Below are 26,969 nucleotides of genomic sequence, written 5' to 3'. Positions count from 1 at the left end.
TCTTATTCACGGTTGGTAAACACAACCCAGAGCCTGCTTTGGATCTCTGTTTCCAAATCAAATATGGAATTACTTTCAATTATACTTTGTATGCCAGGCAGACTTCACAGAACTCCCGTCTCACTGATGGCTGCTTTCATCAGAGCTACCACAGGCTCATGTGTGATTACTTCCCGGAGAAATGAAATTTCACTATATGCAACTGGGGTTAGCTGATGAGACAAAACAATACAATGGCTGTCAAAAACAAGCCAATGCAATCCTTGGCTGCATTAAGAGAAATACGGTACCTGAAACACGGAGGGGATAACCTAACTTTAATCCATACTAGTTAAACAACATCTGCAGCAGGAGACTCCACACATACTTTTAAAAGGACACGGACAAAGTAGGCACATGCAGAAGAAAAGGATCAGATTAGTGTATGTACTCAAAGCCTTCTCACGTGAAGACCAATAAAAAACTGAGAGACATTTAGCAAGAAAAGAATATTACAAAACGACATCCTAGTTTTCTTCTACTAGAGGGAAGGTCACGTGGACTTATTTCTTCTATACAGCTGCAAAGAACAGAACCGGAAAAAAGACAAGAACACCAATACGCATCATGAGTCCTCAAGGCAAATCTGCCCTACTACACTGGAGAGAAAGTGGACCGCCTCAGGACTATCGCCCGCCTGTCACAGGTGCTGAGCACACGCTGGACTTGTTGAGTAGGATTTAAATGGGTCCCAGCATCTGCACCAGAATACTCCAGAAGTCTTCAAATGGCTCTCATCTCTCAGTGTGCAAAACAGCCAGCTGCTGTTTCCAATAATGCATGTTCCCAGGCCCTACATCCAGCTCCCTGTTCCGGGTCTGAGGCGAGCCAAGGAATACACATTTTTCATTAGCACTCCTGAGGGACCCTATGCCAAGGCGACACTGATGCAAGTGCTCCCTGGAACATACTTGGAAAAATGCTATAACGCCCCATATAACGTGAATAGGAAAACTGACCCTGCTCACGCTTTCAACCGTGCTAAATGGTTATCTACCCAGCACTTCCAAAAAGCAAGACCTCCGCATCAACTAGAATAAACTTTGATATTGATTCCGCATGTTGTCTCTATTTCTCTTTCGCAAGTATTTCAGGATGTAAACCCAGACCATAGTAAATCCTTCCTATATGTTTTTCCCCTGCAAATAACCTGTAATTAGATTTTATTTACCAAACTAAATAAAGAAAAAAAAAAAAACAGAACACCCACCACTCCTTTTTCCACCACTTCCTTCAGTTTAGAGCGTGTCATTTTGGGCTCCTGAGGCAGGGAAAATAAGAAGAAAACAGTCAATAAAAATCATCATGTGTACCTGGGGTTTTGAGATGCTACCCTCTGCCCCCAACCACCAAGCTATTTACACAGTCCCAAGTAACATCCTACGCGCAGCCCCGTTACATAGCTCAGTTCCCTGACATTAAAGGGTAACAGTCAACTACTCACAAACATGGGCATATCTTCCGTCTCACTGATGGCTGCTTTCATCATAGCTACCACATGTTCATTTGTGATTACTTCCTGGAGAAAGATGAAATTTCACTTTATGCAACAAAGATGTGTAATCTAGACAACGCTCAGTCCTCTGTAACTCCGCTGGAGTGGACACATGTCCACTGCATGTGGACACGGAATGGACAGATGAGAGCCAGAAACTGAAACGGCTTCAGACCAGGGTGAAGCCAGTTCTGGACAGAAGCACACAGTTCAAACTGTAATAAAGCAGCAAACAGATGGATCCCATTGGCAGCTACCAAGAGCATGAATGAGATTCCGAAATAACGGACTACGTGCTTCAGAGAAGCAGTAACAAGCGAAGGTTTTGATACATATCAAAGAACAGTATCAGCAAATGTGCACAGTAAACCGTTAACCTGGCATCTTTTCAGATCTATCAACCCACCAAAGAGCAAGTCCGCTGTGAACATTATCATCTCTGAGTCTGCCAACCACGAGGACAACCCACCAAGTCAGTGGAGGAAGCAGAGGAACAGTTTACCTTCCCAGTTAAGGTCTTTCTACATGTGTGTTCAGATTTCTAATGCGTGCTGAGCGCAATGAGAAAGCGTGTTGGGAGGGAAAAAGTTTTTTGGCGCACGCACCTCACAAAATCACCAATTCCCATACTAAGAACCAAGAATTCCCTGAGTGTTTCACGTGCTCTCCAAGAGGCATTTCCATCGCGTTCCTTACTCACGTGGAGGATGTTGCGCACGTTGACCGCGGTCAGGTTGTGCTGCTTGGCGCCGTCCTCCAGCGTGCGGTCCAGCACGTCGTCCAGCTTCAGGTCGCAAGCCCAAGTGCCTTCTTCTTGACCCCTTCCATCTCGTTTCCTCTTGGTACCCTTTTTCTTTTTTCGCCTTTTCTCACTTTCTTCATTGCCTTGCTCTTCTGCAGATAAACCGAGAACACCATCAGAATCTCCGAAACAACCGCTCCCAGAACTTAACCCAAGAAGCCAATCGTAAATGAAAAACCAGCTGCCAGCTCACTGGCCTTGGAAATCAAAGAAGCCTACAATATGGTGACAGTGACGGTGGAGTGGGGAGAACCATCATAGCGATAACACCCGGTATTTGCTCAACATCTGTCAGGTATTCTGCTGCACACTATGCGTATTTATTTAGTCCTCCTAACAACCACGGGAAGCAAGGACTATCATCTCTCCCACTGTACAGACGAAGAAACTGAGACAGATTACGAAACTGTCCCAAGAGCTAGTAATGACAGGGCCATGCTCTGAAACCACGTTCTCTAGCCCTGGAACCCACAGTCTTAATTCCTGCTCTGCACTGCCCAGATAGTACACCAGACACCCTGGCTTTGTGTTTCAGTTCTGGGCAACCTCGGCCAGAGTCTCATTTTCTTTCTTCTGCGAATATAGACATCTGCCTCACAGGGATGCCACCAGATTAAGTGAGATAACTATATCGAAGTGCTTCATAACCATTGGAATGTTATATGATGTAACTTAACATCATTATTAGACTCCTCCATCTAGAAAGAAGAAAAACAAGGAGCAAACAATAAAAAATTCACTCTGAGCTCTACAAGAAAAGGGGGGAAGCATCAGAGTTGTCTGCATTCTACAAGAAGGGAGCATATATACAACCAGACAAAGGGAAAATCTTCCTGATTATTAGAATCTGTTAAGTCTTGAAACAGACTATCACGTAATCCCAAAACGAAGTTCTCATCCGTCCGACGTTCTTGGCCTGCTGCCCTCTGCAAACACGTATTAGAGAGGACTCACATGAAGATGACCTTCTCTGTTTAAAAGGATTTTGTGACCTTCAACCACAGCCTGGCAATATTTGCATCGCGAAAAATTATTAGCGATTTGTGAACACACACCAAGAATCTGATCATTGTGTATGACTCCCAACCCAGTAATTCTTATTCTTAAGGAAATAATTAGATCTGCACAGACTAATCATCACACTGTTCATTTCAACATTATTTTTCTTCTTCCCTGAAGTTCATTTATTTGAGAGTGAGAGACAGAGCACACACACAGGGAAGGGGCAGATAGAGAGGGAGAGAGAGAATCCCAAGCGGGCTCCATGCTGCCCAGCGTAGAGGCAGACGCAGGCTCGAACCCAGAAACCGCAAGATCATGACCCGAGCTGAGATCAAGAGTCAGACACCCAACCAACCGAGCCACCCATGTGTCCCAACATTAATTATTTTAGCAAAAAGATGGAAAACACCTAAACATCCAATATTACAGGAGTGGTTAAGTGAACAATGGTACATTCATACACTGGACTGTAACTGAGTCATTAAAAATTGTCTTTTTTAAGCAATTGTGGAAGGAGGAGACAGGTAAAAATGTATTTTTTTTTTTTAACGTTTAGAGAAAAAGAGAACACGCGCGCGCAGGTGTGGGGGAAGGACAGAAAGAAAGGGAGACGGAGAATCCCAAGCAGGCTCTGTGCTGACAGCAGAGAGCCTGACATGGGGCTCGATCTCATGAACCGTGAGCTGGAGTTGATCACTTAACCGACTGAGCCACCTAGGCGCCCTAAAAATAAACATTTTTAAAAACCTTAAAAAAAAAAAAAAAGAGCTCTCAGTGAAATGGAAATTGTTCTGATAATGATTTTTAAGTGAAAAAAAAAAGAAAAGGTAGAATTCGAACACGAGCGTCTTCCAGTCGCGACACCTAAACCGAATGTGCTGCTTCAAGATGTGCCGCAAAAGGAACAGAAAACCTCAGCAAGTGTCTGAAGAGTGATGAAGCTCTTGGCTGACGCTTTTTTGAGAGAGCAACAAAGGGAGAACTACACCGCCCAACACACGACAAAACCCCCCAAAGGCCTCTGTACCCACATCTTTCCCCCAAGTCTCTCTTACCTCACCGGTTCTCCACGAATCCCAGAACTCCTCTCTCTCGAGTCTCCTGGATGCCCTCTCTCTGCGCCCCACCCTTCCTCCCCATCCTCTCTCATGCGGACCGGCTGGGCCCGGTCCGGCCCTGTCATGGTACTGCCATCTGCCCTTGCCTCCTCATCGTCCCTGGGCTGCAGCTAACAACGACCCAGCAGTTGCAGAACAAAGATTTCTGAGACCCGAAGAAGCTCTGATTCCGCCTTCCAATCCCATCCTACCATGTTATTAGTAACACTGTCAATTGCAAAGCTGATCCAGGGGGGGAAAAGTTTCAAAGAAATGACAGAAGTTCAAACTATTAATACTCTACTAGAAGCAACAAAGTTTGTTAACTGAGACATCACCAAAAAATGAAACCTTTATAAAATTTACACGTACAAAATGTAATCAGAATTCACTAAAATGAAGGCCAGAAAAGGAAACATATAATGGAAGCAGCTAAATTTTATAGAATTTTATATAGTTAGTTGATGAGGAACCAAACTATCCTTTAAAACAGAGCTTCTCAAGGCACCTGGGGGGCTCAGTCAGTTGGGTGTGTGACTCTTGATTTTGGCTCAGGTCATGATCTCACAGTTCATGGGTTGGAGCCCATCGGGCTGGCTCTGTGCTGACGGTGCGGAGCCTACTTGGGATTCTCTCTCTCCCTCTGTCTCTGCCCCTCCCCTGCCATGCGCTCTCGCTCTCTCTCAAAATAAACTAAAAAAAGAGCTTCTCGGGAACCTGGGTGGCTCAGTTGGTTAAGCATTCATTCAACTCTTGATTTTGGCTCAGGTCATGATCTCACAGTTCGAGGGATCAAGCCCCACATGGGACTGTGCCCTGACGGCATGGAGCCTGCTTGGTATTCTCTCTCTCTCTCTGCCCCTCCCCCACTCTTGAGCACACTCTCTCTCAAAATAAATAAACATTAAAAAAAAAAAAAGAATGGGGGTGCCTGGATGGCTCAGTCAGTTAAGTGTCTAACTCTTGATTTCAGTTCAGGTCATGACCTCGAGGTCCGTGACTTTCTAAGACTCACATCCGGCTCTGTGCTAACAGTGCAGAGCCTACTTGAGATTCTCTCTCTCCTCTTCTCTCTGCCCCTCCCCACCCCTCTCAAAATAAATAAACTTAAAAAAAAAAAAAAGAACGTAGCCATCATGTCAAATGTTATGAAATTTCTAAACTTTCACTCTCAGTTTCCATAAATTACTTTGTTTCAAACTAGTTCTCAAACTTGGCCCTGGTTCTCAGACCACACTTTGAGTAGCACTGTCTTAGGATATACGCTGAAAAACATTTATCCCCGCTAGAAATAAAATAAAAAATGAAATACCAAAATAATTTAAATGAAGAAAAATAAAAATAACAAATGAATTGTGGTGAAAGTTTATCATGAAATTGATTTTTTACAATGTTTATTTTTAAGAAAGAGAGTGAGTGAGCTCGGGAGCCGGGAGGGTTGTTGCGGGGGGCGAGGATCCTAAGCAGGCTCCACGCTGACAGCACAGAGCCCACAGAGCCCGATGTGGAACTCAAACTCACCAACTGTGAGACCATGACCTTCCCAAAGTCGGACGCTTGACCAACTGAGCCACCCAGGTGCCCCATCATAAAATTTAAATGCAAGTATTTTTTCATGGAAAAATCATTAGAGTTAGCATAATTACATTTAGAATATAAACACGGAATCAAAGTGGAGTTAAACCATCTCAGTGTCTAAATTACATTACGCATACATATTTCTCCTCTGATTTCTGATTGTAATGCTGAGTTTTTATTATGGAATGTATGTCTGTAAGGAAAATCTAATACACTCAAATTCCAAAACACTACACAGTCAATCCAAAAAAGAACAGATAGTTCAACTATTTGCTATTCTGTTTTAAAACTAATCCTTTATCTTCTAAAATACTGGGATACCACGGACTCTATGAATTCTAAAGAGTTGAAATTTAAAATTAGAAAAAGGAGGGGCGCCTGGGTGGCTTGGTCGGTTAAGCGTCCGACTTCGGCTCAGGGCATGATCTCACGGTCCGTGGGTTCGAGCCCCGCGTCAGGCTCTGTGCTGACAGCTCAGAGCCTGGAGCCTGTTTCAGATTCTGTGTCTCCCTCTCTCTCTCTGCCCCTCCCCTGTTCATGCTCTGTCTCTCTCTGTCTCAAAAGTAAATAAAGGTTAAAAAAAAAATTTTTTTTAATAAAAATAAAAAAATAAAATTAGAAAAAGGAAGCCCCCTTTTTTTTTTGGCTTCCAAAGACCAGACTGGAAAAGATAAAGAAGAAAATCTAATTTTTCCTTCCATGAGATAGAAGATGGCTAAAAACAAGCCATTCCCTGAAAAATAGATCCAATGATGTAACCAATAAGTTGAAAGTAAAATACACTATAAGTGTACTGGAAAGTGGATGAAGTCAGTAAAAATATAGGTGGGTTCTGTAATATCACCAAAATTACCATGATGTATGAAAACAGTTGCTTAAGAACCTTGTCAAAAACACACCCAGGACCTCTGATTCTGGCCACAACTATGTTTTTTTTTTTTTAACACAGGAAACCTTCCCACCAAAAACAACTGTAAAACTATGTAAAACTACAATTTACCCTCAGACAACACAAGTTTGAACTGTTCACATCCACTTATATGTGGATTTTTTTTTCAATAAATACAGTATAGGCGTGCCTGGGTGGCTCAGTTGGTTAAGCATCCAACTTCGGCTCAGGTCATGTTCGCGAGTTTGAGCCCCATGTCGGGCCCTGTGCTGACAACTCAGAGCCTGGAGCCTGCTATGGATTCTGTGTCTCCATCTCTCTCTCTACCCCTCCCCTCCCTCTCAAAAATGAGTAAACATTAAATATATGTATATAAATGATCCCAGATAAAAACAAAGAAAAGAATTTCAGGATGAATCAAAGCACAAGACAGGTTAGCTCTATGATCAATATAAATGAATACTGACTGGCTAACATAGTAACAATAACATCTTAGGGGTTTAAAACTTATGAAGAAGTAAAACATAACATCAATAGCACAAAAGGCAGGAGTAGATATATGTAGTGAAATGGCTATAAAATTCCTGTATTGTTTTGAAAGTGGTAAAAGCACACATTTAAGGTACAATGTAATAATTTCAAAGATGTATATGTTGGGGCACTTGCCTGGCTCAGTTGGTAGAGGATGTGACTCTTGATCTCAGGGTCATGAGTTCAAGCCCCACAGTGGGCATATAGCTCACTTTAAAAAAAAAGAAAAAAAAGTTTTGGGGCACATGAGTGGCTCAGTTGGTTAAGTGTCTGACTCTTGGTTTTAGCACAGGTCATGATCTCATGGTTCATAAATTTGAGCCTCACATCTCCCTCTGCCCTGACAATGTGGAATCTGCTTGGGCTTCTCTCTCTGCCCTCTCTGCCCCTCCCCCACTTGCACTGTCTCTCAAATTAAACTTTTAAAAATTTTTTTTAAATTTAAAAACATAAAAGCACATCAAATCTTGGACTACTTTTAAATTTTTTTTTTCAACGTTTTTTATTTATTGTTGGGACAGAGAGAGACAGAGCATGAACAGGGGAGGGGCAGAGAGAGAGGGAGACACAGAATCGGAAACAGGCTCCAGGCTCCGAGCCATCAGCCCAGAGCCTGACGTGGGGCTCGAACTCACGCACCGCGAGATCATGACCTGGCTGAAGTCGGATGCTTAACCGACTGCGCCACCCAGGCGCCCCTTGGACTACTTTTAAAAATAAAAAGATGCATATTGTTAATCTATAGAGTAACATGTGCAAGAAAAAAGAATATAAAACTAAAGAACTAATAACGAAGAAAAATAAAAGTACTTGGTTAATCAAAAGAAGGAAAGAAGAAACAAAAAAAAACAGAGGAAAATAGAAAATTCAACTTACGTTACGTTAAATATAAACTCAACTTATGTATAACGTTAAATATAGTAATACATTAAACATAAACTCAAGTTACATTAAATATAAAAAAAATATATGAGCTAATTAAAAAGCAAAAATGTTCGGACTAAGTTTTTTTAAAAAAGACTAGGCTACACATAGGAGAAACATTTAAAAACATTTTTTAATACATTTATTTATTTTTGAGAGACAGAGATACAATTCAGGGAGGGACAGAGAGAGAATGAGACACAGAATCTGAATGAAGCAGGCTCTAGGCTCCCGAGCTGTCAGCACAGAGCCCAACGCAGGGCTCGAACCCACAAACTGTGAGATCATGACCTGAGCCGAGATCAAGAGTCAGATACCCTTAATCGACTGAGCCACCCAGGCACCCTTAGGAGAAACATTTTAAAAATAAAGGCACAAAAAAGGTTGAAAGCAAAAGAATATAAATACTATATACCACATATACACGAATATCACAAAGAAAACTTTAAGGCAAGAATATAAAAAGGAACATTTCATACTAATTGAGTTAATTCAACAGGAAGACAAAACAATTCTAAATTGGTATGCATCTGATAATAGAGCTTAAATATATAAAATAAAAGTTGACAGGGAAAAAAAGGATAAAGCCACAATCATATTTGGAGATTTTGACAAATGTCATTCAGTAACTAATACAACAGTAGACAAAGAAATCAGTAAGGACATAAGAGATCTGAACAATATAAATAATAAACTTGAACTTACAGACATATGTAGAACACAATACTTGATCTAAATGACAAGTGTCTAAATGACACCCACAAAATACATTATTTTTATGGGCACATAAAACAGACCATATGCTCACTAAGTCTCAACAATTTTCAAAGGTCAGGAATCATACGGAATATACTCTCTGACCACAGTGGAATTAGCTAGAAATAAATAAAGAAGTTTAACTGGAAAGATCCTCAAATATTTGGAAAGTAAGCAATGTATCTCTAAATAATCCATAAATCAAAGAAAAAATCATAAAGGAAATTAGAAATATTTTAAGATGAATGAAAGCAAAAATATGACACATCATAGCTTGCAGAATGCAGCGAAAGCAATGCTTCAAGGGAAAGTTACAACTGTGCATGTGTATATTAGAAAACAAGTGAAAATCTTGTAAGAGGCTAGAAAAGAACAAATCAAATAAGGTAAATTTCAGGAAGGAAATAATGAACAGAAACCAATAAAACAGAAAACATAAATAGAATTTAAAAAAAAAGAAAGCCTGGGGCGCCTGGGTGGCTCAGTCGGTTAAGCGTCCGACTTCGGCTCAGGTCACGAACTCGCGGTCCGTGGGTTCGAGCCCCGCGTCGGGCTCTGGGCTGATGGCTCAGAGCCTGGAGCCTGCTTCTGATTCTGTGTCTCCCTCTCTCTCTGCCCCTCCCCCGTTCATGCTCTGTCTCTCTCTGTCTCAAAAATAAATAAACGTTAAAAAATAAATAAATAAATAAATAAAATAAAAAATAAAAAATAAAAAAAAGAAAGCCAAAAGGTGGTTCTTTGAAAAGATTAATAAAATTGATAAACCTCAAGCCAAACTTACCAACAAAAAAATCAGACTTCTCAACAAAAAGTTTCCAACCAGAAATAAAGAGGACAGGGGTGCCTGGGTGGCTCAGTCAGTTAAGCACCCAATCAGTGAAGCACCCAACTTCAGCTCAGGTCCTTATCTCATGGTTCATGAGTTCTAGCCCCTCGTTGGTCTCTGTTCTAACAGTGCAGAGCCTGCTTGGGATTCCCTCTCTCTCCTTCTCCCTCTGCCCTTCCCCAACTCACTTACTCACTCTCTCTCTCTTTCTCTCTCTCTCTCAAAATAAATAAATAAACCTAAAAAAATCTTAAAGATACCCCAAAATAGAGGCACTTGGCTGGCTCAGTTTGGTGGAGTGTGCAACTCTTAATCTGAGGGTCATGGAGTTCAATCCCTGTTGGGTATGGAGATTAGTTAAAAACTAAAACCAAAAAAAAAAAAAAAAAAAAAATCCCAAAATAAGCCTTTTATAAACAACTTTACATCAAAATATTTGACAATTTAGAGAAAACATACAAATTCCTTGAAAAACACAACTGACCAAAACTGACAGAAACAGGAAATCTGAATAGTCCTAAAATTATTAAAGAATTTACTCCATAATTTAAAATCCTTTTGACAAAGAGAACTCCAAGCCTAGGTAACTTCTTGGTGAAGTCTTACAAAATTTTGAGAAATAAATAATAGCCTTACATAAACTCTTCCAGAGAGTGGACAATGATGGGAAACTTCCCAATTCATTTTATTATTTTTTTTAATGTATGTTTATTTTTGAGAGAGACAAAGTCAGAATGCGAGTGGGTTAGAGGCAGAGAGAGAGGGGGAGACACAGAATCCGAAGCAGGCTCCAGGCTCTGAGCTGTCAGCACAGAGCCCGACACGGGGCTCGAACTCACGAGCTATGAGATCATAACCTGAGGTGAAGTCGGATGCTCAACCAACTGAGCCACCCAGGTACCCCCGAATTCATTTTATAAGGCCAGTTACCAAACACCAACACATGAAAAAGACATTATAAGAAAATTAAAGCCAGTACCTCTCATAAATAAAGACACAAAACCTTGAATTATATTATCAGGAAATGGGTCCGGCAGCTCATGGAAAGTCTGATACGTCATGACCAAATAGGTTCATCCCAGAAACGCCAGTTTGCTCTAACACTCAAAACCCAATCACATTTGTCATTAGGTACATGCACCTAAACACAGAGTTTTAAAATATGTAGAGCAGGGGCACTTGGCTGGCCCCATCAGTGGAGCACACAACTCTTGATCTCAGGGTCATGAGTTTGAGCCCCACGTGGGGTATAAAGATTACTTAAGGGGCACCCGGGTGACTGAGTCTGTTAAGCATCTAACTCAGTTTCGGCTCAAGTCATGATCTCACAGTTTGTCAGTTAAAGCCCCACAATGGGCTGTGTGCTAACAGCTACAGAGCATGCTTGGGATTCTCTGTCTCCCTCTCTTTATCTTCCTCCCCTCACTCTTTCTCTCAAAATAAGTAAATATTAAAAATAATAATAAACAAAACCTTTTAAAATGAATAAAAGCATATAGAGCTAGGGGCGCCTGGGTGGCTCAGTCGGTTGAGCAGCCGACTTCGGCTCAGGTCATGATCTCACGGTCCATGAGTTCGAGCCCCGCATCAGGCTCTGTGCTGACAGCTCAGAGCCTGGAGCCTGTTTCCGATTCTGTGTCTCCCTCTCTCTGACCCTCCTCCGTTCATGCTCTGTCTCTATCTCAAAAATAAATAAACGTTAAAAAAAAAAAAATTTTTTAAAAAGAAATAAAACTACACACTTCTGAATAATCTGTGGGTCAAAGAAGACATCCCAAAGGAAATTAGAAAATATTGTCAACTGAAGTCCATGAAATATAACATATCAAACAAAATTTGCGGGGCACAGCTAACACAAGTGTTTAACAGGAAAGTGACACATTAAGTACTATTAAAAAATAAGAAAAGTCTCAAATCAGTGATCTAAGCTTCCACTTTAAGAAAACCAGAAAAAGACCAAATTAAACCCAAAGCAAGGAGAAAGAAAGCAGACAAAAATCAATGAAATAGAAAACAGAAAAATAGAGAAGTTAATGAAATCAAAATCTTGTCCTTTGAATTCAAAGATGAATACTGAAAACCGTCTAGCCAGAGTGGTTAAGACAGAGTGGTTAAGAAAAAGACACAAATCACCAGTATCAAGAATAAAAGAACAGACACCGCTGCAGACCCTACAGATAATAGAAAGATAACAAAGGAATATTATGAAAACATTTATGCCAATAAATGTGACAAGGTAGACGAAACAGACAAATACCTTGAAAGATACCAACTGTAGGGACACCTGGGTGGCTGTCAATTAAACATCCAACTTTGGCTCAGGTCATGATCTCACAGTTCGTGGGTTCGAGCCCCATGCACTCTGCATTAGCGGCACAGAGCCTACCAGGGGATTTTCTCTCTCTCTCTCTCTCTCTCTCTCTCTCTCTCTCTTTCTCTATCTCTGGCTCAGGTCATGATCTCACAGTTCGTGGGTTCGAGCCCCATGCACTCTGCATTAGCGGCACAGAACCTACCAGGGGATTTTCTCTCTCTCTCTCTCTCTCTCTCTCTCTCAATCTCTCTGCCCCTCACCAGCTCATGCGTATGTACTCTCTCTTTCAAAATAAAAAAATAAATATTAATAAAAAGGAAGAAGTAATACCAATTCACACACGCTCTTCCAAAAACAAAAGCACAAAAAGGGAACACTTCCCAACTCAGCATGACCCCAATATCAAACCATACAAAGACAGTACAAGAAAACTATTGACCACGGATACAAAAATCTTTAAAATACTAGCAAATCAAATCCAGCAACATATAAAAAGGGTAATATATCATGACCAAAAGGTGTGGCTTACCCCAGAAATGCAAAATTGCTTTCAAATTTGAAAATCAATCAATATAATTCACTATATCAACAGATCAAAAGCAAAAACAAAACAAAAGACAATCTCAATAGAGGCAGAGAAAGCTTTTCACAAAATCTAACATCAATTCACCATAAAAACTCTCAGCAACTAGGAACAGTAGAGAACTTCCTCAACCCAATACACCACAGCTATAAACCAGCTTCAGCTCCACGGTGAAAGACGGAACATGCTTCCCTGAGACCAGGAACACAGGAAAGACGACCCCTCTCGCCACTTCCCCTCAGGGTTGTACACAGTAAAGGGGGACTGACAAATGGAAAGGAAGAGAAAGAGGGAGGGAGATATAAAGGGAAGAAGAGGAAGAAAGAGAAATGAAGGTAAAAAAAAAAAAAAACCCTTGTTCTCAGATGACATAATTATCTCTGTAAGAAATTGTTAAAGAATCTATAAAGTAAGGGTGCCTGGGTGACTCAGTCCATTAAGCGTCCGACTCAATTTCAGTTCAGGTCACGATCTCACTGCACTGTGAGCGCAGGGCCTGCTTGGGATTCTCTCTCTCCCTCTCTCTCAAAACAAATAAACTCTTCCAAAACAAAAAAGAATGGGGGCACCTGGGTGGCTCAGTTGGTTAAGCATCTGATTTCGGCTCAGGTCATATTATCTCTCGGTTCGTGGGTTCGAGCCCCATGTCGGGCTCTGTGCTGACCGCTCAGAACCTAGAGCCTGCTTCCAATTCTACGTCTCCCCCTCTGTCTGTCCCTCCTCCGCTTGCACTCTTTCTCTCAAAAATAAATAAACGTTAAAAAATAATAATAAAATAAAAACAAAAAAGAATCTATAAAGTATATACAGCTAATAAATGAATTTATAGCAAAATCACAAGATATACTGATATACCCAAGCCTACTCTATCTGTATGTTGGCAACAAACTAGAAGTTGAAAAGAAAAACTGACATAAGCATAAAAAAAAAATGCATGTTTCATAAATCTAAAATATAAGTGAAAAATGTATATGGTAAAAACTACAAAATACTGCTGAGAGAAATTTTTAAACGTCTAAATAAATATATGTATCTTGCTACGGATTAGTAGACTCAATACTGTTAAGATGACAACTTTCTTCCCAAATTGATCCACAGATTCATTTCCAATCAGTATTTCAGCAAGTATTTTTGAAGAAAATAACAACCCAATTCTCAAATTTACATGGAAATGCAAATGACCTAGAATAGCTCAATAACCTTGTTTTAAAAAGGCGGTGGGGGGGGGGGCGCCTGGGTGGTTCAGTCAGTTAAGCATACAACTTCCATTCAGGTCATAATCATGTGGTTCATGAGTTCGAGCCCCACGTCGCGCTCTGTACTGACAGCTCAGAGCCTGGAGCCTGCTTCAGATTCTGTGTCTCTCTCTTTCTGCCTCTCCCCGGCTTGTGCGCACGCATTCTCTCTCTCTCTCTCTCAAAAATAACATTAAAAATAATAAAAAATAAAAATAAAAAGGACAAAGTGAAGATTCATACTACCCGACCTCGACACTCCCTGTGAAGTTATACTGACCGAGCCTGTGTGGTGTTGGTGAAAGGTCAGACACACAGATCAGTGGGACAGAACAGAGTCCAGAAAAGTCCACACTAATATGGCCAAGTGATTTTTTTACATAGGTGCAAAGGTAACTTATTTTTTCTTAATGTTTTAAATGTTTTTTTTTATTTATTTTTGAGAGAGACAGACACAGAGTGTGAATGGGGGAGGGGCAGAGAGAGAGGGAGACACAGAATCGGAAGCAGGCTCCAGGCTCCAGGCTCCAAGCTGTCAGCACAGAGCCCGACGCGGGGCTCAAACTCATGAACTGCAAGATCATGACCTGAGCCAAAGTCGGACGACAAACTGACTGAGCCACCCAGGTGCCCTATGTGCAAAGGTAATTAAATGGAGAAAAAATATTTTCCAAAAATAGTGCTGAAATAAGTGAACATCCGCATGCAAGAGAGTCTCAAACATACCTCACACATGATGATACAAAAATTAACTCAACATGGTTCATACACCTAAATGTAATATGTAAAACCATACAACCTGCAGAAAAGAAACTCTGTGACCTCAGTTTGGGCAGAGTTCCTTTTCTTTTTTAAATCATTTTTTTTTTTTTTAAGTCTGCTTTCCTCCCGGTGTGCAGCTCGACCTCACAACCCTCTGAGATCCAGAGTCTCGAGGTTCCCCAACTGAGCCAGCCGGGTGCCCCAGGGTTAGGCAGTGTTCCTTGATATGACACCAAAACCATATTCCACAAAAGTAAATCCTGGAGTATCTCCGTGTAGCTAAAACAACGTGAGCACGATAACGACAGTACTGCATTGTAACTCAAATAATAAAATAAATATCTCAGTCCATACTCACATAAAAATTGAAAAAATAAATAAATAATGAAGAAGGGACAGGTCCTCTTTAAAGTTTATTTCTTTTCAGGGAAAGAGAGTGAGAGCATGTGTGAGCAAGGGAGAGGTGGGGGGAAGAGAGAGAATCCCAAGCAGGCTCCATGCTATCAGTGCAGAGCCCAACGCAGGGCCCAAACTCATGAACTCCTGAAACATGAGATGATGACCTGTCTGAGCCAAAATCAAGAGGCGGACGCTTACTTAACTGACTGAGCCACCCAGGCCCCAGGACAGCTCTTCTTTATAGAAAATCCCAATTAATAGAAGGAGAAGGCATGAGAGAAATAAAAAATTGCCATTAGAAGAACACAGTAATGGAGCATCTGGGTGGCTCAGTCAGTTGGACATCCGACTTTGGCTCAGGTCACGATCTCATGGTTTGTGAGTTTGAGCCCCGCGATAGGCTCTCTGCTGTCAGCACAGAGCCTGCTTTGGATCCCTCCCACTCTCTGCCCCTCCCTTGCTGGTTCTCTCTCTCTCTCTCTTTCAAAATAAATACGTAAAGTTAAAAAAAAAAAAAAAGCCTGTTACGGGCAATCTACCAATGGATGCTAAAATTAGTGGACAAAGATTCGAAGATGAACAGGATAGATGCATAGTTTTAAAGTATTTCCTGCAAGATATGTACTGATTACAAAAGGAATGAAGGCAAACAACAGAACAATGAGCTAACATTTCACCAAAAATGACCTACAGATGGCCATAAACACATGAAAATATGCTCCGTAGCATTATTCCTTGGGGAAATGCAATTGAAAACCAGGAGGAAATACACCTACTAGAACGGATAAAATTAAGTCTGACAGCGGCTGGCTGGAGGCTATCAGCTGCAAATCTCACATACTGCAGGTGGGAGTGTAAGATGGGCCGGCCACCCTGGAACACAGTTCAGCAGTTTCTTACAAAGTTAAACATAAACCACAAGCCCCAGCAATGACATTCCTAGTTATTTACCCCAGAAAAATGAAAATTTATGTCTATCGAAGACCTGCATGTGAATCTTTATAGCAGTTTCAGGCAAAACCTGGAAACAATCCAAATGCCCATCAACTGGTGAACAGGTAAACTAACTGTGGTCCTTCGTTGGAAGAGAATGAATACTACTCAGCGATGAAAGCACGAATGAATCTCAAAGGCATCAGACTAGGTGAAAGATACCAGATGCGCAAGGCTCCGTACTGTATGACACCTCGCGCGTAATAACACCGTACAAAACGGGAACCTGCCAGAACAGAAGGGAGACTGGCAGGTGCCGAGGGCGGAGGATGAAGGCCTGCAGAGGGGAATGAGAGAACTTCTGCGGTCAGAGAGACATCCCATATGCTGATGGTGGTGGCTGTTACATAATTCTTCTTATTTTTAAAAAATGTTTGTTTATCTATTTTGAGAGATAAAGCTCGAGCAGGGGAGAGGCAGAGAGAGAGAATCTCAAGCAGGCTCCACAGTCAGCACAGGGGCTTGATCACACAACCGTGAGATCATGACCTGAGCTGAAACAAGAGTCAGACACTTAACCGACTGGGTCACCCAGGTGCCCCTAGAAGTCTTTATTCACTTGCGTGTATGTGTTATAATTCACAATAAAAAAAATATAATATTTAGGGGCACCTGGGTGGCTCAGTCAGTTGAGCATCCAACTTCGGTTCAGGTCATGATCTCACAGCTTGTGGGTTCAAGCCCTGCGTGGGGCTCTGTTGCTGACAGCTCAGAGCCTGGAGCTGCTTAGCATTGTGTCTCCCTCTCTCGTTGCCCCTCCCCCGCTCACACTCGCGATCTCTCTCTCTCTCAAAAATAAACATTAAAAAAAAATTTTTTTTACATACAATATTTCAAACAAATGTAAAGAGGCCTAATCCTATGACCTAGCAATTACACCCAAGGAAAATCAGGTGCAGATGCTCACCCAGACACCTGCACCAGGAACATCCACGGCAGCACCAGTCAGAGTAGCCTGCAACTAGAAACCATCCTAATGCCCGGTAAGAGCTGAATGGATAAAGAAATAGTAGAACGCTCCAAAAGGCTACTACACAGCAATGAAAACGAGCAATCCACAAGTACGTGCAGCAACGGGGGCCAATTTCATAACACGACAACACAAGTGGAAAAAGGCAGTCACAAAACACACATACATACGATTCCACTCATAAAGTACAAAACAGCTGAACCAGGAAGTCAGAATAATGGTCCTGCAGGGGTGGGGTGTTGGTAGTAACTGAAAGGGAGGGCCCTGGGTGCAGGTAATATTCTGTTTTTGATCCAGTTCCTGCTTGCATGGGTGTTTGCAATCTCTGAAATTCAGTGAACTTGGATCTCTTAAAATACGTGCAGTTTTCTCCATATTGTGCTTCATATTACACTTCAATAGAGAGGGTTTTTTTTAATTAAAAAAGAAAAAAAGAGAAACAAAGCCTACCCATCGGAATGAAGAGTCCGCCGTCCTCTGTCTCATCCTCAGCTTGCGGAGCCAGAGTCCCAAGTGGCTTCTCTTGGGGACAGGCACAGACATGTGACGGAGGGGACTTCCCAGGCAGGGCTCCCGGTTTGGCAGAGTGGGCGCCTAGAGGCAGTGAAGGCATCTCCCCTCCAGACTGAGGTTTTCCTGGAAGAATCACAAGGGTTGCTCCACACTGTGCCCATTTGCAATCATACCAGGTTGCAGAAATCAGCATTTTGTTATAAAGTCCTCTTCAGCTGGGTAATTTCATTAATGATGCACGTACCACATAGGTATTCCTCTCTCTTAAAGACAGTATCCTAAGAAAAATACCGAAATCAAAGCTCAGATCCAATTTGCTCATCTAATGTCAGGGAGCTGAACCAGATAATTGCTAAGGTCTTTCTACTTCTAATATGCTTTGAGTTATGCATTTTTTTTCCTATGGAGAAATCAGAACCCTAATAGTGGGGTGGGGGGTGTTATACTTCTGATGACAAAGGGACATTTTATATGGACAATCATTAACACCACATTTAATCTCTATAAATGATATCCATTACAAAATGTCCTGAACTTTCTGACTCTGTAAATTTTACAGAGCAGGAGAGTAAAAACCACCATCAAATTATAAATACGTGGTTGATTCTATGGTTCACTAGACAACTTTCTCCTTTTCATCTCAACTCTTCATCGGTGCCATCGTTCCTTCTTCTGGGGAAGATGGGGTGTTCAAAAAGCAAAGCATTCATGCTGTATCAAAAGTAAACATTAGAACCAAGTTGTCATGAGGAGAAGAATACATACAGGCTTGTGTACGGGCAGAATATCTACAGACTATACACAAGGGACTGCTGAACTGCCTGCCTGCTTCTAAGACAAAGACCTGGGGTCCAGAGGACAGAGTGAAGGGGTGCCTACCTTTTCACTATGCACCCTCTGTATCTATGAATTTCTTCCATGTCTGCATATCATAAAGTCAAAAAATTTTTAGGGGCGCCTGGGTGGCTCAGTTGCTTAAGCGTCCAACTTTGGCTCAAGTCATGATCTTGCAGTTTGTGGGTTCAAGCCCCATGTCAGGCTCTGTACTGACAGCTCAGGGCCCGCTTTGGATCCTCTGTCCCTCTCTCTCTGCCCCTCCCCGGCTCGCTCGCTCTCTCTCAAAATTAAATAAACATTTTTAAGAAATCCATGAAGAAGGAAGATCTCATGAAATAAAAATTTTTTTTTCAAAAAAAGATCAGGTTGTTTATCACTGAGCTCTACCCAAAGTAGCCTCTATACTCTCGACTCCTACCTCATCAACATGGCCAGTTTCAACTGGTGTAAACAGGATTTGAAACTGGACCACCCTCCACACTCCAACAAAGAAAAGAAGTTTTAGTTTTAAATTAAGTATGAATCAATCATTGACTGCATTTACTCTTCAATCTTCCATCCTCCATTTCTGAAGCCCATGGTTACTCCACGACATCAAAACATCTGAGGGCTTTTGCTTTTAACGGGGACTGGACAAGAAGTGAAGTCCTGAGTCCGTCAAATCAAAAGTTCCTCTCAAATACCTTAGAAAAGAGAACTTCAATCAACAGCACAGCATAGTGCTCTCATTTTTTAAAAATTTTTTTAATGTTTATTTATTTTTGAGAGAGGGAAAGAGACAGAGCGTGTTCAGGGAGGGGCAGAGAGAGAGAGAGAAGGAGACACAGAATCCAAAGCAGGCTCCAGGTTGTCTCTGAGCTGTCAGCACAAGCCTGATGCAGGGTTCGAACTGGTGAACCAAGAGATTATGACCTGGGCCGAAGTCAGATGTTTAACCAACTGAGCCACCCAGACGCCCCAACATAGTGCTCTCATTTAGTCAACACTCTTCATAATTTTTAGATTAATGGTGTCAACATTTCAAAACTGAACCAACATAAAAGACGTTTTAAACAAACATACGAGAAGCTCACTTTGGTAGCTAGTTTCCATCGCTACTTTTACTACGGAAAACACATCTGGAACTACTCTAACACTGTCCCTACCGTTTATAGGCTGCACCAGTCTCTACATAGAGAAAACGTTCCTTTTTATTTTTCTTTTTTATTTTTTCAGTTGTATTTAAGTAATCTCTACACCCAACAAAGGACTCAAACTCGACCCCAAGATCAAGAGTCACACACTCTTCCGACTAAGGCAGCCAGACACCCCGAAAATGTTCCTTTCCTATTACCCAATCATGTTGCTTCTCAACTTAACTCTCCTCTCAGAGAACCCCACAGGACCCCCGCTTTTCCTTCCCTCTGTCCGTGTGCTGGAGGCTGAAAGCCCCTAGAAACGGAAGCTGAGAAGAGTAAGAGAGACACAGAAGGGAACGCCTAACACAGAGCACATCTGTAACTTGTTTACTGCCAGCCTAAGAACTGCGAATGGATAACATGAAAGTAATTCGCTGAGAAATGCCCAAGGCAACTAATTACGAGCTGAAATCTGCCGAAGTTAATCATTTTTACAAAACAAAGAAAAAAAAGCACGAGGAGAAATTAGATCATATAAATCAATTTTAAAAGAACAATTAAAATTCTGAAGACAAAAAAAGAGGCTGGGGGTGGGGGGAAAATTCTGTTAGAACACACACCAGTGCAGACAGAGTTTAATCCCTAGCACCTGCAGCCTAGAAACGATTTAGCAGGTGCACGGAATGTAACAACTCGCTGACCGGGTAGCCCTGGGACATGTGTTCCTAAACCCTCAGGAGATGTCTGACATGTCCCACAGTACGAACCCTTATATTCTATGTTCTTTCCCATACACACCTAGGGTAGTTTAATTTATAAATTAGGCAGGGAGGTTACCAATAACTAATAATAAAAGAGAACAATTAAAACAATATACCGTAAAAAGTTATGTGAATGTGCTCTCCCCTCTCAAAATATCTTCCTGTCCTGTCCTCACCTTTCTAGTGATGACGTGAGATGACGAAATGCCTACGTGAGGACAGGATGTGAGGTGAGTGACGCAGCCTTGTGACCCGGTGTTAGGCCACTACTGACCTTCTGACGACAGTACGTCAGGAGGATCATCTGCCTCCAGACCGAGGTTGATTGCGGATAACTGAAACTACGGATAAAGGAGAACTACTACACTTCAACCCAGACTTTTTTTGTCCTTGTTTTTGTTTTTTTATGTACTCATAATACTAAAATGTTACTTACAAGAGAACAAAACAACTAAAAGAACATACAATAAATTCTTCTTAAGATTTCTTTTTTTTTTAATGTTTATTTTTTGAGAGAGAGAGCACACAAGATCACGAGCAGGGGAAGGGCAGAGAGAGAAGAAACACAGGATCGGAAGCAGGCTCTGCACTGACAGCAGAGAGCCCAATGTGGGGCTTGAGCACAAGAACCATGAGATCATGACCTGTGCGAAAGCCAGACACTTCACTGACTGAGCCACCCAGGCACCTCTTTAAGATTTCATTTTTAAGTAATCTCTACACACAACGTAGGGCTTGAACTCACAACCCTGAGATCAGGAGTCACATGCTCTACCGACTGAGCCAGCCAGGCACTCCTGTACTAATTTTAGTAGTAATTACTGTGGGTAGTAAGGTTGTGGGTGATTTTTTTCCTACCTTAAATTTTTCAGTATTTTTAAAAATGCATATATATGAATTTTTAGTCTTCTTTTCTGTTTTGTATGTTACATTTCTTTTTTTATGTTTTTAAGTTTATTTATTTAGAAAGAGAGCTTGTGCACACGAGAGAGAGAGAGCGAGCACACACAGGGGGAAGAAGCAGAGAGAGAGGAGAGACACAATCCCAAGCAGGCTCTGCACTGCCAGCACAGAGCCCAAAGCGGGGCTCTCACAAACCCTGAGGTCACTACCTGAGCCAAAATCAAGAGTCAGACGCTTAACCAACTGAGCCACCCAGGCGCCCCTTGTATGTTACATTTCTATTTAGCAAAAATTAAACAAAAAGTTACTTACGGGGAGAAAAAGGATTCTGGATAGACACTCTCATAAGGTCCTTCTTTTCCAGGTATTGCTTGTTATACACAGCTCATTACAGTGCAAGATGATAGAATTCACTTCTAATTATCCAGCCTCGTGAGGGGGAGTGGTATTACAGCTGACCGTAAACAACGAACGTTTATCTCATTCACCCACGCCTGGACCTCTGAAAACTAACCCCTGGAAACGTCTGTAGACCCCACTCCTCAGCAGCAGGTGACTCTGAAGCCCTGGGGATCACCCACCCCGCCCTACTTGACTCCCGGGCCCTTTCCAGATCCCCTGCCTTCGCGTCACAAACACGCCCGGGCCTGAAGGAGACATTTCAGTGGCCCTGCTGTCCCCCAGGGCCATGTCCACCCTCCTGCCGTGGAGCAGACACTGCTGCCCTCCTCCTCCCTCACCACACCTCCTCGTCCCAGAAACTCCCCTGCACCCTCTCCAGGGCAGCCTTCCGTCAGGCCCCATCCTCCTCTTTCCTTAGTCACGAACTTTTAAATGAAGTGGCTCGTTCTGGACACCCCTCCTTCCTGAGATTTCTCCTATCACTTCCCCAGTTTTCCCTCTCTGCCATCTTCTTCCTCAGCCTTAGATTGTCAACTTCCTCCACGTTCCTTTCCACACAGAAGCACAACTCACACTTTGAACATTTCTGCTCCCACGTCTCACCAGACTCCAATCTCAGAGTTGTATTTTATCTTGACGGCCCCAAATCAACTCAGGCAGCACGCGTGGAAGGACGAACTCCTCTCCAAGTGCCTCAGTGCCCGTGCCTGGAAGCTGTCCGACCCAGCACTGGGGCCAGAGAACTGAAACGATGCCAGTCTCTGAGCAAGACTAATTCTCCCTCCTGATGTCTCTAGGGTACGCCTTTTTCTGACCTCACTGCCAACATCCCAGACTGACCCTCCGTAAGGTCTCACGGGGAAGCCAGCAAGGCTCTGTGTCATCCGCACCCGCACTGCCCCTGGGAAGCCCTGCTACATGCCCGCACAAACAGCACCTCTGCGGGACGGCGGAACCTCTGGGGGACCGCGGAACTTCTGTGGGACCGCGGATCCTCCGGGGGACTGCAGAACCTCTGCGGGACTGCGGAACTTCTGGGGGACCGTGGAACTTCTGGGGGACCGTGGATCCTCCGGAGGACGACGGAACCTCTGCAGGACTGCGGAACCTCTGGGGGACCACGGATCCTTCGGGGGGCTGCAGAACCTCTGCGGGACGGCAGAACCTCTGGGGGACCATGGATCCTTCGCGGGGCTGCAGAACCTCTGCGGGACGGCGGAACCTCTGGGGGACCACGGATCCTTCGGGGGGCTGCAGAACCTCTGCGGGACGGCGGAACCTCTGGGGGACCACGGATCCTTCGGGGGGCTGCAGAACCTCTGCGGGACGGCAGAACCTCTGGGGGACCATGGATCCTTCGCGGGGCTGCAGAACCTCTGCGGGACGGCGGAACCTCTGGGGGACCACGGATCCTTCGGGGGGCTGCAGAACCTCTGCGGGACGGCGGAACCTCTGGGGGACCACGGATCCTTCGGGGGGCTGCAGAACCTCCGGGGGACCGCGGATCCTCTGGGGGACCGCGGATCCTACGCAGGGCTGCAGAATGTGCTGCTCCCCCTCCTCTCCTTCCCCGCTCTATGGAACCCCACCAACCCAGCCAGTCCCAATTTCAAAAATCCGAATGACCCGTACCAGACACCCCAGCGCCTACATATTGCCTTCAACTGCTCCAAATGGATAATATGGTTATGTCTCGTCTTCCCAGCTACCCTAGAAAAGAGCTTCCTGAGGGGAGAACTATGCTTTCTGCTCCTCTTACTTGTGAACCAGCCATCACCTACAGGACGAGGTCCAGTGCTGGAGCATGAAAAACAAAGCCCTTCACAGTCTATACACAACCCACCACCCGGAAGTCATCTCTCACTTCTTCCAAGCAACCACCTCACCATCCTCTTCTGCCTCGGCGCCTACTACCCTTGGCCTAAGATACCCCCTGCCACCATCTGTCAAACTACGACTCCTCCCTCGAGGGTTACATCATCTCTTCAGAGCCCCGCCCAAAGTCCCAGGCAGTAGTGCCTCCTTCAAGCGGCTGCCTCTCCTCCAAAAGCCCTGCTGCACAGACACAACCGAATCACAAAAGGCCACATAGTTCACCCCTAGAAAGGAAAGAAAAGGATACAGAAGAGGATCTAGGGAAAGGGAGGGAGAAGGTCTCCACCCACTCATAAAGTTCACTGCCGACCCCCACGAGCTCCACAGTCCCAATCCCACACTGGGTCAGTTTCCCCTTTCAGAAACACTGCTTTGTAAGGGAATGCCACCTAGCGCCGACCGGGGAAACGTGGCTTAAGCCGTTTCATATCTTACCTCCTTCTTCCTTGACTTCTTCACTAGGCTCTCCTGAAAAAGGCTCCTTTGTAACAGGATGATCTCCTCTATCTTCTTGGGGAACTGGCCCAGGCCTGAGTGCAATCTTCTTCCCTCTCCTTGAGCCAGGGGCCTGGAGCTTTCCTTTACCAGTGTGTACAACAAGAGGCTGAGAAGACTCCAAGGAAGGTAGGGCGATGCCCTGAGAGATGGCCGCGTCAACAGCTTCCAGAACCGGTGCGTATGTGTCCTGGGTGAGCACCCTGGAGCTCAGAGGTGGATCCTCCTCACCAAGCTGACTTCCTGCCTCCTGCGCGGACTGCACTTGGAGGCCAGCCGCTCTGCCATGACTTGGACCCCCAGAGAGCGACGCTGACCCCAAGTCTTTCACCTGGTCAGTCACTGGTTTAACAGCGGACTCCAGGTCTAGGTCCTCTTCCTCCTGGCTGCCCTGGTGCTGTGGGGACCCAGTCACCGTAGTCCTTCTCTTCTTACAGGGCAACATTGTACAAGTCCCACCTGGGTTCCATCCTGAAAGGAGAAAAGCAAGTTCTTATCACCTTCATATTAATTAATGATAACAGCATTTCTTCAAGCACCTTTCCACTTATTCATGTTCAGTCAGGGACACAGTACTTTAGACCAAATGCACAACTTCCCAATTTTTTTCTTTTTTTTTACATCTATTTATTTTTGAGAGACAGAGTGAGACAAAGTGAGAGTGGGGGAGGGGCAGAGAGAGAGGGAGACACAGGATCGGAAGCAGGCTCCAAACTCTGAGCTGTCAGCACAGAGTCCGATGTGGAGCTCCAGCCCACGGACCGTGAGATCATGACCTGAGCTGAAGTCGGACGCTCAACCAACTGAGCCACCCAGGCGCCCCCGCAACCTCCCATTAGATGGGAGAGGAGTGACCGTGGTCAGAGTGCCGGGTTCAAACCCTAATTCCACCACCGATTAGCATGTTATCTTGGCTGAGCAACTTAACCTCTCTAATCTTCAGTTTCCTCAACTGAAAAAGATAGTAATTTTTCTTACCTCATAGGGTTGCTCTAAAAATCAAACAGTAAGTGATTAGTAAACGTCAGTGATCGTTACTATCAGGGAGGCAGAAGAGCATGATGCTGAGAGCAAAGTGGGAGTCACACTGTCTGCATTTGTTTCCCAAGTCAGCTTCTCTCCAACTTTCTGAAACTGCATAAATTACTTAACCTGAATCTCAGTTTCTTCAGCTATAAAATGAAATAAAAACAGCATCTATGTCATTAAATAGTAATTTATCACATCAATAATGTGTGCTATTGCTGTTTTCATAAACAGGTAGCCCCATCAACAGAAACAACCCAAAAGCAAAGTGTGGTTGTTTAAAAAGGTTAAGCTATATTAACAGAAATTCTGTTTTGAAAACAAGAGATTCCTATCATTCTCTATGCTATGTTACTTCTCAACTCTTGGCCTCAATTCCAGTTTTCACATCCTAAGGGCAACAACTGGAGGGCATCTTCTTTTACATTCTTATAGCACCTGTTTGTAAACCTCTTTTACAGTATTTATCACTTTTGTTATTCTCCTGTCTGTCTCCTTCCCATCTCTCCTTCCCTCAAAACTACGTGCTCTTTGAGGAAAAGGGTTCTTTCAACTAGTACCCCTAGTACTTGGCAGGATGTGCCTACTGGATACTCAGTGAATGCTCCCTGAAGGAACGAAATAATGAATGAAAGCGCATGAACTTCTGAACTTCCTATCCCTAGCTTATCCTATGCACTTGGACCACGAGTTAAGCATCGTATGGAAAATGACTACATCATTCTACCCAGAAAAACTGTACTCTCATTAAAATAGGTCCAAGAATAAAATAAGTTGCCTAGTGTTATGCTAACAATGCTCAGGCAAAGTCTGAATGCCCATCTATCAGAGCACTACATGAAAGCCTGGACTAGAGGAGTAAGAAAGTTCTCTTTCAGTCTCAACTGTGATGTTATTTTAAACCTCCCTAATTCAGGAACGCCCGGTTGGCCCAGTAAGTGGAGCGCAGGACCCTTGATCTCAAGGTCATGAGTTCCAGTCCCACATTGGGGAGATTACTTAATAGAAGCAAAATAAAAACTTTTTAAAAACAAATAAAACAAGCCTCCCTAATTCAGGCACCAGGAAATCCCCACCCCAAAATCAGCTGATGGCCTTTTCTTAGTTATTAAAGACTCTGTCGACCCCTGTGAGGGGAGGGCGGTGAGGAGGTAAGAGGTGGAGTGGGAGCAGCTAGAAGAGTCCTACATTTCAGAGACGAACGACAGCTTCAAAAAAGAAAAAGGACAGAAAGAAGGCAGCTACTAGTCAAAGTCAGCAGCGCGCAGAGATGGGCTCCAGACACTTCGAACGCAGCAACCCTAAAAAGGCCCCCGCTTTGGGAACTCGAGTCACCCTTAACAGGGTGAAGGAACGCGACTCCGGGGCAGCGCCAGCGCGGGCCGGTCCGGGGAACAGATTTCACCAGGGGGTCCTGAGCGCGCTTCCCACCGCGGCGCCGAGAGCCGGCCGCGGTCCCCACGCCCCGCCAGACACCTTCACGCTCCACCTCCCGTCACGCACCCCACGCCAGCCCTCAGGCCCGACCCCTCGGCCCGGACGTCCAGCTCCCACCCGCCTCTTCCCGCCCCGCCGCACGCGCCCCGCCGCCCTCACCAGCCGACCAGATCCCGCGGAAACCCAACTCCGCTCCCGCCGGAAGTCAGCCAACGGCAGCGACTGACGTGCGCGCCCCCGAGCCGCGGTGCGCGGCGCCATCCAAGGAGCATGCGCTGACCTCCAGGCGCCATGCTAGGTGCGGGCGGACTGAAGCCGGCACGTCGGTTGTTGGCGAAAGAATTTAAAGGAATGTCTCGCTTTGAGCTGTCCCACTCAAAACAAAGCTGCGGGTTGCAATTCAGTGG

The 26,969-nt window shown here is 44.0% G+C and overlaps 1 protein-coding gene across 6 annotated transcripts in view; it reads right to left on the bottom strand.

Moving 5' to 3' along the window:
* The window catches only part of GON4L (gon-4 like), a 73,886-nt gene that overhangs the window by 44,461 nt on the left and 2,456 nt on the right, over positions 1-26,969 (bottom strand). For 4 of the 6 annotated variants that reach the window (XM_042976295.1, XM_042976298.1, XM_042976299.1 and 1 more), the window contains exons 1-6: positions 26,722-26,764; positions 24,040-24,570; positions 17,646-17,831; positions 2,235-2,428; positions 1,484-1,558; positions 1,250-1,300 (exon numbers count right to left, since the gene is read on the bottom strand). In XM_042976295.1, coding sequence (XP_042832229.1) covers positions 1,250-1,300; positions 1,484-1,558; positions 2,235-2,428; positions 17,646-17,831; positions 24,040-24,544 — 1,011 coding nt within the window. In that variant the 5' untranslated portion in view covers positions 24,545-24,570; positions 26,722-26,764. Of the gene's footprint in view, positions 1-1,249; positions 1,301-1,483; positions 1,559-2,234; positions 2,429-17,645; positions 17,832-24,039; positions 24,571-26,628; positions 26,646-26,721; positions 26,765-26,969 lie in introns of those variants that run through there. The other 2 variants (XM_042976297.1, XM_042976296.1) reach the window with 2 other exon arrangements.

The sequence above is a fragment of the Panthera tigris genome, chromosome F3, assembly GCF_018350195.1.
Source record: "Panthera tigris isolate Pti1 chromosome F3, P.tigris_Pti1_mat1.1, whole genome shotgun sequence".
Taxonomy (NCBI): domain Eukaryota; kingdom Metazoa; phylum Chordata; class Mammalia; order Carnivora; family Felidae; genus Panthera; species Panthera tigris.
Note: the sequence above shows the minus strand (reverse complement) of the source record. Positions and strands in the feature narration are given on the sequence as shown.